Raw genomic sequence first — 15498 nt, forward strand, 5'->3', positions numbered from 1 at the left:
CATTGGACTGAAAGTGTTTGTATTAATCCTGGAAAACCAAGTGAAATATCTCAAACGAACCGACAATTTCATTCAAGAGCACACAAACCGAAAATTTATTCTCTCAAAAAATCAGACAATTAGAGATGTATAAGGTTGAATGTTTGATCTGTTGGGTAGTAATGGAACAATGACCTCTCATATATAGGCACTGTCCAGAAAGTAAAAATTAACGCTATATGGAAAAAAAGTCAATGAGGCAAACATAAACAAAGAAGGGAAGAATCTTTCCAGCCTGAGAACTTCAAACACAGTCATCTATCTGAAATTCATGACCCAAGAACAATGTTACACTAACAAACAGTGAGGAATACAAGATCAATCCACTTTAACCTAACCATGAATGAGCCTTATCTCTATAGAAATAAGAAAAATGACAGCTAGAGAAAATTGAAAGAACACAGAGGAAGAAAAACTGTTCAAGATTTCATCTTGGACAGAATAAAGATATTTGTATTTGTCAAGACACCAAAAAAAAGCACGTTAACACAGCCATGAAGGCACCAAGAGAAGGATGCTCTTCAATCACAACAAAGCAAATTCACAAACTGTGACCAACTACATAAGTACTATAACATTATGTTCAGAGATATCATAGTGTTTCATCTCAAGTTGAACTAACACTACAACCCAGTTTTATGTTGATAAATGGCATTTACTGTAATTGTATAGCTATTCACAGCTTTTATTCAGCCCAGTATATTTTATCACAGGCAGTATAAACTGCACTGAATCAAAACTAAAGATCCACATCTAACAACCAGGTGATCTACCATCTCTGTGATATTACAACAGAAACAGCTTCTTAACAAAAGCAGTGGATCAATTCCTGCCCTCATCAGCTCAGCAAGGGAACGTAAAATAGCTGCTATTTAACTTTCTTGCTTCAGGAATCCTGCCAAGTTGAGCACAACTGCTCACAGCAAGCAGATGAAGTACATTCCACTAATTCACACAAGATGCTAACGTTTCACTGCCTGCTTTCAAGCAGCAGACAAAAACCTCTTACATCTCAATGTAACTTTGCCCAGTAAAAACAAGATAGAATTTTTATAAACAAACCAGTATTAAAACTGTAAATAATTTTTTTTTCTTCTATATTGTGAATAGACTTGGCAAATTTACACAGCAGTTTTTAATAAACTTCATGAACAAGGTGCAGAAGAGGACAAACTGTGCTGACAAAAACAAGTCTAAAGACATCTAAAGTAATTGTTTCCTTCAAAAAAACAGAACTCAAAAAGAGAATACAGATGTACAGAATAACAGCAATTCTCATCTGTCAGCTTGTTCTATAGAGTCTGTGCCTCCATTTAAAGGAAAATAACAAATATAATTATTCTGAAAAAAGTCACAGATACACAAAAGAAGGGTGGTAATTGCAAGTACAGACAGCTTTAAATAATATCTCCAAACAGCATTAATTTCAGAAAGGAGCCAACTCATCTACTTTCCAGATCTCATGTAACTGAGTAAAAACTTGTTAACTATTTAACTTCTCTGCAAAGAAAGGGTACGAAGGACAGCACATATCATTAATATCAATTCATTGGCATCAACAAATTGGAGCTGAAATAAATTATTTTTATAAGCTAGTCAAAACAGCACAAGATCTCCAAAAATCTAGGTGTTAACTTAAGGAAGACAGTTTATCACAGCAAAAATAATCCATTCTGTTAAAATTTATTGTGAATTTTACATTATGCTATTTTGGCAATTAATGTTTGCCTCCTTTATGTCATGAGTGGAACAAGAAAGTTAACTTTTCAGAGGTCCAGTTGAAGATTTCAGCAAATACTACTTCATCACATCAAGACTGAAGTGCATTTTTCAACTTAAACTCACTTTACATAAATATGCCTCCTTCTCTTGAGCAAACAATAAGACTACATTTTAGAGAGAGAGATAGAGCTCTAAAAAGGTGCAATTTCTGTTTTCTATTCCTTGCAGCGTTTATGAATGTGTGACTACTCATTTCCAGCCATCTTTAAGTGCAACTTTGACTGCAACTTCTGTACCTTGCTTCCTGATTTTGGGCTGCCTACTAATTTTTGATGGTATTCTAATAAAAAGTATATTCCTACAAATATACTTTGATAAAATCCTTTCTCCAAAGATTTAGATCCTTTTCAGTCTGACATACAATAGAACTAAGTATATGTTGGATGCGATGAATACATTAATGGAGATTTCCACAGAAGCAGTAAAGAATTTTCCTCCTTTGTGCATCTGAAGACAAGATGAACCTTCCAATATTTTGAAGAAAAAATTAAATAGAAAATACACAGCTAAGAAAACAGAAACCTGGTGAGTTATATGTTATTGCCAGAAGGGTATTAGTGATACTGTTCAATGAACGCCCAGGAGTGCAGCCAAATAAACCAAATGTATTCAACATACAAAATTTTGGTTCTAATACATTTCTCAAGCATTCCCATATTCCTATACAAACATTATTAGAATCCCATAAAAAATCTGTTCAAACAGATATTTTAAAAATACATAAAATAAAAGGAAGAAAATAATAGAAGTAAAACTAAACCCATATTTATTAGGGCTACTACATTCAAAATTAAAGTTCCTTTTTCCTTTTTGAGTGTGCAGCTAAACAAATCTCATACACTCAACACACAGTTTTGCTTCCACTCTTATAATAATGCCTGACCTTTCAGTTCCAAAAAGCCAGAATCTATATTGGCACTGAACCACAATTCATCTAGCTGACTGCAACAGCCTGTGCTTATCTCCTCTGGAGGAGTCAGCAGACACACACAACATTTGTTCAGCACATGACTTGATTCTTGCAGTCCATTAAAAATACTACATTGTATTGCACCAATGCAAAATGCAAGTAATGTTCATTAAGAATACAAAAGCACAGCAGGTGCTGCAATATGAGCTGAGTAAATTGCTCGTGTTTCACCAGAAATCTTTTGCTCTAACACAAACTGTTTCAGTTATATTGCATAACATCTGTAGGAACAATTTTCTTCACTAGAACAGACTAAGGTGTGTCAGCTACAGCGAGCAACACTCCTCCCCTCCAAGTTTCTGCAGATAATCTTCAGCTCTTTCACAAACTTGTAATATAAGCTCTAAAGCAGGAAATAATCATATTTACTAATCCTTAAACTGCCAAGAACTTAAGTGCAATAGGGGGTAGGGGAAAAAAAATATAAATATATAAATATATATATATATATATATAAAGAAAGAAATATTTATTATGGGTGGTCCAACTTTTTTTAATAAAGTTTTAAGTAAACTACAGTGAGAAATAGAAAATGCATACTACTGATTGTATAACCCTGAATATGAGGACTGACAGTTCAGCTTTCTCTGCTCTGACCAGTATTGGCCTGAGCAATAAAAAATGAATGCAGTCGATCAGTACAGCGCTTGCCATCAGATATCAGTGCCTCAGGGGATGCTGACCCAAAGCACAAGGAATTTTCAGCAGCAAAACCATAGCAGTAACAGTGTGTTCTACTGCCTCTTTTGGACATGACATTCAAAAACAATTACCATAATATATCTTGAATTTACAGAACTTTAGAATGTATTTTCTGTTTAGTTCTCTATAACGAAGGCTAGAAATAAAACTCTTCAATCAGTTCAGCATATGAACACGTATTTAATTTGTCCTTCCACCACTCAAGCACTCAATATCATACACTATAGTGCTGAAGGCCAATCTCTTCTGTTTTCAGGTTTTTTTAATCCCTTCAAAATAATTTTTCAATGTATATTATTAAACAAAGAAAAATACTTCTTATGGCCCTGTATTTAGATTTTGTCCTTTAATTAAAAAGGAGATATCCCATCTACAGCTACTTTGGTATGCACTATTGCCTAAATCCATAATAATTTTTGTCAATGACTGAATATTTTTCAATGAAAAACTGCCTGCATTAGTTTGAATAATTCCCCAAACATTCCAGATTGTTTGTATAGCTCTTTCTCCTTTTCAGTGTTACAGAACTGGGAATATTTTCCCCCTTTTACATGACACAGGAATTGTCTGCAAAAATGAGTTGCTGCACTTAGTTGAAGCTCACTTGGGGGAGGACACTAACGCTTTCAAGAGTTTATTGAGGAAAAGCTTTTAATTTGAGACATCTAACTAAAGGTTTTCATTTTAAATAATGCCATCAGTCAGGCCATGACATATTAGAAGTTTCATTTGCTGTCCTTTGCTACTAAAGATTTAAACAGCTATTTGCCTAATTCTGGCAAACTAGAAAGTATGTGATCTACACTTCAAAAGCATATAAACAACATATCAAATAAAGAACTCAAGTCCTAGTTAATTTTTTCACTGCATCACAATTACTGATGTGGAGTGGTTATGTTCTGTGTGAAATCTTCAGTTCAGGTTACTGGTATCTTTTTGAAAGAGAAAAACTTGTTTCCTGATATGGAAAAGATGAACAATGACTTACAGGAAAGACACACATTATTCCTTATTTCACTTTTTCCTATTCTAATCAAAGAATGTGGAATAGAATCCTACACAAGAAAACTATGTTTAAAAGCTCAGTTGGCTTAGATTATGTGAGGTAACTCTTACTTCCACTCTTTTCAGTATTCATTAGAACTTGGCCTTTCTCTTCACGAATCCTACTCTTCTACAGTTGGAACTTTTACTTTCATATGGCATGTCTCTGTACTTTTAAGCATCTTTCCAGATGCTCTAACTGCATGTTCCAACTGCAAAAATTCCATCTTCCAAGTTTTACTTGCCAAATAATATCTTTACATCTTTACAGTTCCAGCATTCACTCTATTGCACACCGATTCAAACTTTGCACCATTCCTAGTCACACAGCTCATGTCTTCCTACATCTAACCTTTTGATGAGCCCTACTGACACCTAATGACATCCTCAGACTTCCTCTGTATTTGAGACACATAATTGTGCTCTCCCCTTCCTCTAATAATTAAAAAAAAATAAATCAAGTGAAGAGTCAGAGCAGTCTTGGCAAGCATAATTATGCAGGGCTTTGAAAAAGCAATTTATTTCCAGTGGACATTTTCATAGCACTCAACATAAAGCAAAAAGCTTATTAACACTAACCTGTTGCTTAACTAGTAATATGGATGAAAGGGATTGTTACAAAATACATAGGGCAACAGAAAAAAAAAAAAAAGAAAAAGGCATAATATACCTATATACATCTGAGAAAGGAATCAAGGAAAAGGAAATTTTGGTTGTATGGACTCTCACCTATGCTGGGTCAAAATCTAACTGGGAGAAAACTACTCTGGATATTTTCATTTGAAAAAGAATGACAGCAATTTTCATTGGTTTTTAGTTACCTGATAAGACAACTTCAACTAGGTCTCCTTCTTGGATATCTGCAGCTGATTTCACCAACTGGAGAATGTTTTCAGAGGTAGGGTCATGGCGGAAGAGCAAGATTTTGTCGTACATTCCATAAAAACCACATTCAGGAAACTGCAAATACAAACCCATGAGAATTTACTATGTTGTAAAGCACATAACTGTAAAACACAAAACTGTAAAACACTATTAATGTATAGTGAAAATTTGAGGGCAGACTGGACTACTTCTCAGACTGGTATCAAATAGGATATATACTTTTTCTTCTATGAAAATATTTATCACTATATTCCAAAAATGTTTCTTCCCCCAAGCAAGAAAGCTCATTTGCTGTTCTCTTCCTGTGAACAATGCAGTATCCATTAGGAAATGAGACAGAATAAATGTATCCTGCAGCCACTGATGGTAACTTTTTCCTCACACAAGTTCCTGAGTAAGATAATTTAATTAGATCTGGAACAGGTGTTTGGACTAGATGTCCTCTGGAGTGCACTTCTAGTCTTCATTGTATTATTCTATGATTCTATGATCTCTTCCCAGATGTCTGCCCAAAAGATGCTTTCAAGCCAATAGAAATATATTTCAGCTCTGCCTAAAATGCAATGCTTAAGCGACAACTCAATATGAAATATTTATTTTTTGAGACTGAAGTTACCAGGCACATAAAACAATGTTTCAAAACAGTATTTCAAAATTTAATCATAATCATTTGTTTCAATGCAGAGAAACTGGCACTTCAAAATCAGATTAAATCCTGTTTAAATTATAAAAGGTTTTTAAAAACTCTGAGGTTTTAGACTGGAGATTATTGTCCAGGTAACTTTTTTTCTTTCCCAGCCTAAAGAACTAAGACTTTGTTCTGAAAACACAACCAAGAAACCCTTTCTATGTTACAAAAGAATCAACTTAATTTTACATCAATGCACTACTCTGTGTTTTGGCAACATGCATTAAAAAAAACAATGACAAGTACAGCCAAAGAAATAAACTGGTATGTTTCGAGGTTATAGAAACACAGTGGCATTCCTAAGAATTTTCTTTTTTAGAGGTAGTGAAATACTATTCTTCAAAATGAGAGCTGCTGATCCTTTTGAAAAACTGCAAGATTTTTCTCATTTCACTGGATTTCAGAAATACCACAGGCATTTCCCTCTAAATTCATTATGATTTAAATTGTTTGCTCTCTATATTCCCATTCCATTTGCTCTTTTCAAACACTTCTGCTTTTTCTACCTAAAAAAAAGTATTTGCAATATTGCATATACAATGTATGTAGAATTATATGTACCATGAGATAAAAGTTACTATATTCTCTAGAAAAAAGTAAATTCAATCACAGCATTTTTTGACAAATTACATACAAGAAATATATTCTGTTTGAATTAGTTTTCCCCAGATACACTACTTTCACAACAAAGTCATTTTGACAGTGGGATTCCTCAAACATTGTATAAGGACCAACTGCTGCAACAATGACAAAAATTACCTCAGCTAAGCTTACTCCTGCCACCAATAATGCTGATATGCACAGACCAAAGTAAACAAAAGGAGGCCACGATGCTACTTGGTATTACACCTCCATAAACAACATTCAGCATTGCTAAACACGAGGCAAAACAGGGAAACTATGGTATTGGAGCAAAGTTCTTCAACACTAATAAAAAGAATATTAATATCAATATCAATATTAATAATAATTTAAGTATAATAGCTACTTAAAGCAGAATTACCAGAGTTGAATGGTCATTTTAATTGCCATCATGAGGAAATACACTACATCTCTAACAACCAGAAGTGGAAGACTGGCTTACATGGGTTACAGAAACAGGATGTATTTCTAGCTGCTTAACAAGTCATCAGTAGCCATTAAGACATCAAAGCTGTCCATAAACACCTTGTTTGCCTACTCCAAATGTGAAGTAAAATGATTCACTTTAATGGCCTTTCAGTGTGGTTCAATCAAAGGTGCTTTAGTTTACAAGTGAAACTGGATAAATGACCTTCACAGCATAATAACTTAGTTAACTGCCACAGTTTGGCTGTGTATTTCAAATGTGTCCTGCCTTCCCCTCTTCACAAATATTTTTAACAAATTATTTTATAAATAAATAATTATTATAAATAAATAATTTTAACAAATATTTTATAATTACAAATATTGTAAAAATAGTTTTTAACAAATAACAAATATTTAGCCTTTTAACATGATCCAGCAATTCTAGGTTCCAGATTTAAAATTTTGCAAAATTTCTATATCAACTCAAGTCTACCCCCAGTCTCAATGTTTTTTATTAGATACTCTCCTGTCTTGGTTTAAGAAAATGTAAAGGGAAACCCTCTAAAATGAGTTCTCCAGCTTTGTTTTAACCAAGCCCTTTCCACCAATAAGGAGAAACAAAATATAAGTAGATATAAGTGAAAATATAAATTTACTAACAAGTGAAACTGCAACAGGCAAATAAAAGACTTTTATTCCAAACACTGAGCATTAAAAAATGCTGTCTAAACATTCATATAGAAAATGCCTTATATGATACTGTAGTAGCTTTTATGGTAAAAAAAGGAAGTGTTACTAGCATTTGAAGTCACCTGTAGTAAGCACACTGAAATTGTATGCTTGTTCCATTTTCTAAAAATATTACATCACGATTATCTACCCATAAGGCTTTAAAGAAATACAAAATAAAATTATGTTTTCAGATGAAAAAAGACTGCTGATCAGGATCTCAAGTAATAATTTGTTATTGCTCAGATTGTGGGCACTTTGGCAACAGATCATCCATAAAACACAGGATAACAGGAGCCTCAGCACTAATCTTCCCTCAGCAGATGCAAAACAGAAGCAAGCATTGAAGTGTTTTTACCCTTAGCCGCTCTAAACATCTCAAGAAAATCCACCAAAATATTTTACCAATAATCATATAAAAAGCCAAGTGATTATGCAAATTATGGATTTTCAATTAAAAAGCCTTCAAATGACACCACTAAAAAAAAAATGCAGACTCAAATTTCAATAACTACAACATCTAACTATAAGTATTCAATAATTCATTAAACCTCTATCCATCGCATCAGTCAGTAATTTCAATGGCACTGGTCCCTCCACATGTAAATACGAGCTGGTACATCCATAACCATGCTGTTATTAACAGTTCATGAAAGAAGGATCAAAGAGAAGATGACAAAAGAAAAGATTAGTTATATTTAAAACTCTGTTTATTGTGAAAAATCAAACACTTTTATTATTAGAGAGTGAAACTTCACAAGACCTGATATATCTAGATGCTAACATATTTCCAAACTGAATTGTGAAGCTTTCAAAAATTAATTAATAATAATAAATCACGTACACAGTTATCTGAATGGACAACCTACTCAGCCTCCTTCTTTTCTGGTAAACCACAATTTAGAATGGAAATTAACTTCAAATAAATAAAAGACTCTCTAAGGTGAGACAACTCTTCACCCGTTTGCTTTAAGAATTATGGATTTGAAAGGTTTGCATAGTAGCTGTGCCAAATGAAAACCACATGAGAAATAAATCTCTTCCACCTGAAGAACTTTACCTGGAAGAACTGGAAACCAGATACTCTAAACAATGATAACATTGCATTGCAATTAGTAATGTAGTCCAACAGTCAAAAAAGTCTGTTGATGAGATAATTTTGCAAAAATACTTCTTTCTACATAAAAAATTGTAACATGCAGGCAAGCTGGATTCTCACTGCTAAGAGTGAAAAAGAAAAAAAAAAGTTATCCTCCTGTTTCTGTCTTTCTGTATGTTACTACAATTTTGCGCATCTTCTGTAAGGGTTAGTGTCTGTTTATTCCAGGAAGTCGTGAGAGTTGTTTTTCTTATTTTTATGTTTTCAGTAATCATTGAAATTTTCCTTGAAATGAAATTTAGTTGTCTTTTTTAGCAATGACTGTTTTTTTCCTTCTAGATTAGTTACATTTTTAGAAGCCCTTAGTGTTTACCATAACAGCACCTGCAACAAGAAGTTTGATAAAACCTGGAAGTCTTTTACAGCACAAAGATATTGATCGAGCACACATAAGGGCTGTGGGCTAAACAATGTCTTCACAGTATGTGGAGAAGCTGAGTCACACTGAATATTTGTTAACTTAACTGGCTATAACACAAGTAACCTTGACCTAACCTAAACAAGACTGTTGACACCTGAGCCTAACATGTGCATAAATAAATAAGTAAATAAATAGGCTTACATCAATACCACTTTTTTAGTATAAAGATATAAATGTACAAAACTTTTGAAACAATCACATTAACCAAACTGAAACATTTTTCTTTTATACTCTTAAAATAACAGTGCATTTTATTTTTAGAAGTTAGAATTTCCTTTCTCTACAGAGGTCAGAACACAGCAAAGTCATGACACTGAAAAGCCAATGTTTCATCTAGAGGACTGTCTAGATTTTCATTTAATTGTGGCAGTCATTATTAACTCACTTGCAAAACTCAAGACATTTTTTAAAAGCTCTATTTACCAATGCCATCAAAATATTACTCTCATGCATAAAGAAAACACCCACAAGACTTCACGGTTTTGTTGTAAGAAACATCAGTTAGCGTTCCAAGACCTTCTGCACATATACACCACTACAGTTACTACACAGTAACACAAACACTGGAGTTTAAACAAAGTTTACACTAAGTTATGTAGAATATAGGTAGCAACATCTGAGTACACACAGGAGGTGCAGCTTGCTCCAGCAGTGGTGGCATCTCCGCTTCAATCCAGGATGTCACATTCTGTGCTTAAGACATCTCGGAAATGGTGACTCACCCTAGACCTTGCCAGTAACTGCATTTGCACTTTCCAGGTAGACAAACAGCAAGGATAGGCAACAAACTCTTTCCTTTCTTTCCTTCTTTTTCATTTTTCCCAGGCAATCAGTCTTCAGTTACAGAGGAAGGAAAAGGGTCAGAAAATACAAGGAATAGTACCAATCAACTTGATGCTGCCTATGCTGCAGTACTACCCAAGACAGGCTCAGGTCAAACCCATTTGTCACAGGTTCAGAAAAACAGACAAATGACAGATGAACAAACATCTTGATTTGAAAAGGCAAAGGGGAAACTGAAGAAATCTTGAAAGGCGAGAAAGAATGTGATTTGGCACAGTTCAAACTGTATCAGGAAGCATGCAATTAAACAGCTGAAAAGCTTATGTGATTTTGGGCCAATGCTTGAGCCTGTATTCTCATTTCAGTTTATTTATAAATATATTTTTAGATATGACCTCAGAGAACTATCGCCATTTGGTACATTCCTAACATCAGTTAAGCTTCTTAATGCTTTACTGTGGGCAGCATCATTCCTTATTTACAGTATTCATTATTCCTTTTACATTTTTACTATGCTTGATGTACATACATGTTTTATAAAGGACTTGTTACCCACAGAATAGCAGTCTTTTCTCTCAAACAAAGGACTTTAGCATAATTAGTGTAACTCTTGTATAAGATACAAATACAACTATCTCCATTTCCATTAAAAATATTTGATTTATTTTTCATGGAAACTTCTATAGAAATACTTTATTCTGAATTACCACATGCAATGGGTTACCAAAAATATATTGATTATGTGCTGGAAGTTGATTTTTATTAATACCATATAAAGACTACCTTAATTTAAAATAACCCTTGTTGCTCAAATATAACGTGTCTTCTCTAAAAAGACACTTTTTTACTATTATTTCCTCAGCATTTTGTGAACATTCTATTACAACTTCCAATGCACTGAAGACAACGTAGAGTCAAGAAGCTGTAAAGAAAGAGTAAGTAGAAAAATGCAGAAATTGAGAAAATGCTCAATTTGGTCACATAAAAATCCTAAAAGTCAATGTGCCATGCAAATCAAAGCACACTTGTATAACTGACTGCTCTACCATGTAGATCAAGAGGCTAATTCAACAGAAGCATTTAGAAAAGTAATAGTAATAAAATCACAATGAGACTCAGAATATGAACTGGTCTCTGCATCCTGTTGGTGACAAAAATACTATCACATCTACCACATCTGCATATACTGCATTATTGAATTGAAAACTTTCATGGGCAGAAGCACTGAGGGAGTTTCTGTCTTCTCAGTTGTTTCATGCTGAGAGTTCAGATTTACACTGATCCATTAATGCCACATTTCTCTCAGACAACAGGGGGACCCCAGCAGAGAGGCTCCAACAGTTCCTATATACAGTCTCTATGCAGCTCAGCACTGTCCACCCCAGTACAGAATTATGGAGCTTCCTGCAAAATGTTTAGGAGAAGAACGTGACAACAAGTGCCAGATTGTTGACAGGCACCCATTTATGTAGATACTTCACGAACAGATTGCATTTCTCACCAAGAGGGTTGAGAAATGGAGCAGAAACTTTCATGCCCTTCAGCAAACAGGCAGAAAAAGGATGATGAATCACTAACAAAATCAAGGTTTTTTTCTACTTCCTTTAAAATAAAAACATCTAAGGAGCCCCTTGCTCACAAGTATTGACTGCTTCTGAAGCTGCAGTCTTACTAGTTCTGTGCCATGTACTATGTCTGGGAAAACAGATTCCCAATTTAAGAAAGATGAAAGGAAGCCAATTCAAGAGCTAATTCCATATAGTATTAATAAAACAGCCAAACCAAAACAAAACAAAGCACCAAACCCCCCATTTCTGTGAGAGTCTACCACCAGATGTGTTTCCACATCACCGATGCATCACATCAATTCAGGAGACTCAGTCACCAGTCACGTACCTCACTCATAGACCACACAGATGAAGAAGAAGCATCTTTGATCTTTTTACAGATTGCACAACACAAACTGCTTACATGCAAAGCTTCTGTTTCTGAGGTAAGAGATCTCAAAAGATCTAATGAAGGTAAGAGACTACAGATCACTCTCACTTCCTTATACCTCTACTCTGCTTTCAAAAACTATTTCATTTCCTTCAAGATAGATGCCAGTCTACATAATTGCTTAAAAATAATTTTCATTTTGCACAGAAACAGGAAACAACATATCTCTGATGAAGAGTACCATTTAAAATACTGTATTCCCAAGTATGTGGTTAACTCCTGAAAAAGCAGAATTCCCTCACATTTTAAATAAAATATTAAGAAATAATCTAAAAATTAGTTACTCTTTCATCCACTCCCAATATTAATTCTATATTTCAGGAAATACACTAAGAATCATTTGAAAAATAGTTGTAGAGGGCTTTCTCATGCTGAATGTGGTAGAAACATGAATGTTTAACAATCATATTGGTTCAGTTTTTAGAACTAATGATTAGTTTGCTCCTTAGTCACTTGTCAGTTTTACTTCCATTTATTAATTACTAGGATCCATTTTAATAAAGCATAAAGTGACACCACCAAATAACAGGATTACTGGGTTCCCTAATTCTGTAAGGAATATAATCAGGAGGGAATTCTAGCAGAAGAAAAGGGTGAGGGCACTCATGTTGGACACCAGTTTAGCATGAGCACACGTACCTAGAACCAGGTCTGTACGGGGCATCAGATGACTAACTTAGAATAAACAACTCATACTGCCATGTTATACACACTAATTCCCCATTGCAAAACACTAAGAGGAAGCTGTCCATAACAGGTAGCAAAATACATTAGGACAAAAGTGCCTGTAAATTATTGTTTTATGCAGATTTAGCATTGCTTTGTACCTCTTAGTAAGCCATGTCATAGGAAGTTTGGGTTTCATTGTCTACAACACCCAAAAGGAATTCCCTTGCCAAACACCTGTTTAGGGATAGGAAAACAATATAGGAAAACAATATCATTTTTTTTTCTTTTTTTAACATGAAAAAAAATGGCAGCTTTTGTGTAAAAATAAAAAAGCTATATAGAGGCTTCTAGAGAGTGAATCACTTGGAAGAGGCCATACAGGTTCCAAGCCTTCCTACATTAAAGTTTCAAAGGTGGGGTGTACGACTTTTTGAATGCAGTCCTAATCATGATATTAGGACTCTGTCAGTAAAGAAATGGAAACCACTGAAAGGAGAATGGGATCACAACAAAGTTTCTGTCTCTGTAATGGGGCCATTTGCATCCAGTGCTTCCTTCAATTTCATGTATTCACTGCAGGAACAAACAGCACAATGAGGCATAAAGATTCAACATATGTCTAAGCCTTCTGTGAATCTAAAATCACAAAATTAAGAAAACAATTTAAAAATAAGCATATAAATAAACCTTAAGGATAATTAATATTCATTTCTTTCCTTACTTTCAAAAAAATAACTGCAATAAACACAGAAATTGTCAGAAGTCACAACATAGGTCACAAAAAGGAGGTTTAAAAGTATGTCCTCCATACATATAGAATTATAATGTTCAAAAGAGAAATTTCATAGCAACAGATAAAAACAGAAATGTTAGAGTTGTAGAAAACCAAGGAAGAAGTCCAAAGTAATGTGGAAATATCACCATCAGGATACCTAAAGGACACTAAAAGATTTGCTAATAATTTCAGAACAAAAAGAACTTTAACAACTCAACCACCCACAAAGACTTACCAATCACTTTCCCATTCGGGGAAAGTTATTACTGAATATTAATGATTAAACACTTTGTACATTAACATCAGTTGATATGGATGCTGAAGAGGACTCACAAAAGCTGCACACATATTGCCAAGTCCAAAAAAACAAAACCAAAATAGCTGAAACATCGGTGGTTGGGTTCTGGAGTAATCAAGATGAAGAAAACTTGTTTGCTGCTCTTGATAAAGGGACACAGAGCTGTAGACTTCTCAAAATTATACAGCAAATGAAAACATGAAGTAAATATTACTACTTAACTACCTTGGGTTATGGCAGAACTAGGTAACTTGGTTATGTAATGAGGAAAACGCAAGCATATCTTAACAGTGACATAGATTCAGACTTTGCAAAGTATTATTTCAGACATGTGGAAGCAGAGTATAAACTGCTCTGATGTAAAAGGGACTCTATTCTGAAAAGCAACAATTAAATTTAGCCAGTGTAGTAGATCATTAGATGAACATGTACTACTAGTGAATAGTTTTTGCCGTAAATTGGGGAATATCAAAAGCATATGGATTTACTAACTCTGCTTTTGGCAGTGATATAAACTCAATCAAAGTCTTCTCATACCTAGCATTTAAAATTCAAAAAACAAACCCATTGGCAAAAGGATTCAGGGAGGACTGATAGAATAATTAAGGAACTGAAAGACATACTCACCCGTCCATGACAGCAGGGGATTAAACAGTTTAATTTCTAAAGGCAGGCCAGGATTTGATCATTTTTGATAAGCATCAGTACTAGAAAATGAAATCTGATTTTCTATTGATCCATCTGCCTAGCAGACAAAGAAACCCAAAGTTCCAATTTCTAGCAGCTGAGGCTATGTAGAATTAGATTACACAACAATTATTTTGCTGATCCAACTTCTTTTCTTGCCTAATTTAAGTATCGAAAACAAGTGCTCACTGAAAACCAAATATGGCTGTGCTATTTCCACATTATAGTATTTTTGTTTCTAGTAGAGACATTATTCAAAAAGGAGTGAATTCAGAAAATTCCTACTGCTTTCTTATACAAAAAATTATTAGAACAAATTACCATAATGTCATATTCTGCAGCAGCACTCACTGTCAGGCTAAATTGGAGAAGGCTAACAGCTTTCTTGGGACTCTTCTCAGAACATCTTTTCCTTTCAGTCTCAGGACATCAAAAGAGGTATTTAATACAACAGGTATCTGAAATTATCCTGACACTCATTTGGGCACTGACGACACCTCAAATGTAACACACAGTCTAGTTCTGTGTGTCCAAGGACAGCAGCAGAAAAAATTTTGCAGAATGTGCTACAAAAGGCAAGATTAAAAAGCTAACCAATGACTAGGTGAAAGAAGATAGACAGAAGGAAACTTTTGACAGTCCTTGCTTCTGCCTCTAGAGAGGCAGTAATAAATAATATGAAGTGAATTAAAGTTCAATATTAAGAGAAAAGGGTAGTTTAAACATCAGCAATATCTTTTGAAAGGAACTTGTGATGTTCCCAGACAAAGAAGGGCACAGACATCTGACTTGAAATAGGAAGAAATCCTTCTAAGTCTG

At 34.3% G+C, this 15498-nt stretch overlaps 1 protein-coding gene across 2 annotated transcripts in view; it reads right to left on the minus strand.

Annotated features, from left to right (window-relative positions):
* PRKD1 (protein kinase D1) overlaps positions 1 to 15498 on the minus strand; it is a 116670-nt gene that overhangs the window by 53500 nt on the left and 47672 nt on the right. For both annotated transcript variants that reach the window (XM_005520317.3, XM_088057772.1), the window contains exon 2: positions 5359 to 5497. In XM_005520317.3, the coding sequence (XP_005520374.1) occupies positions 5359 to 5497 (139 nt within the window). The remainder of the gene's footprint in view (positions 1 to 5358; positions 5498 to 15498) is intronic.

The sequence above is a fragment of the Pseudopodoces humilis genome, chromosome 7, assembly GCF_049639895.1.
Source record: "Pseudopodoces humilis isolate 2021_Gansu_Grassland_sample_001 chromosome 7, ASM4963989v1, whole genome shotgun sequence".
NCBI classification, from domain to species: Eukaryota; Metazoa; Chordata; class Aves; order Passeriformes; family Paridae; genus Pseudopodoces; species Pseudopodoces humilis.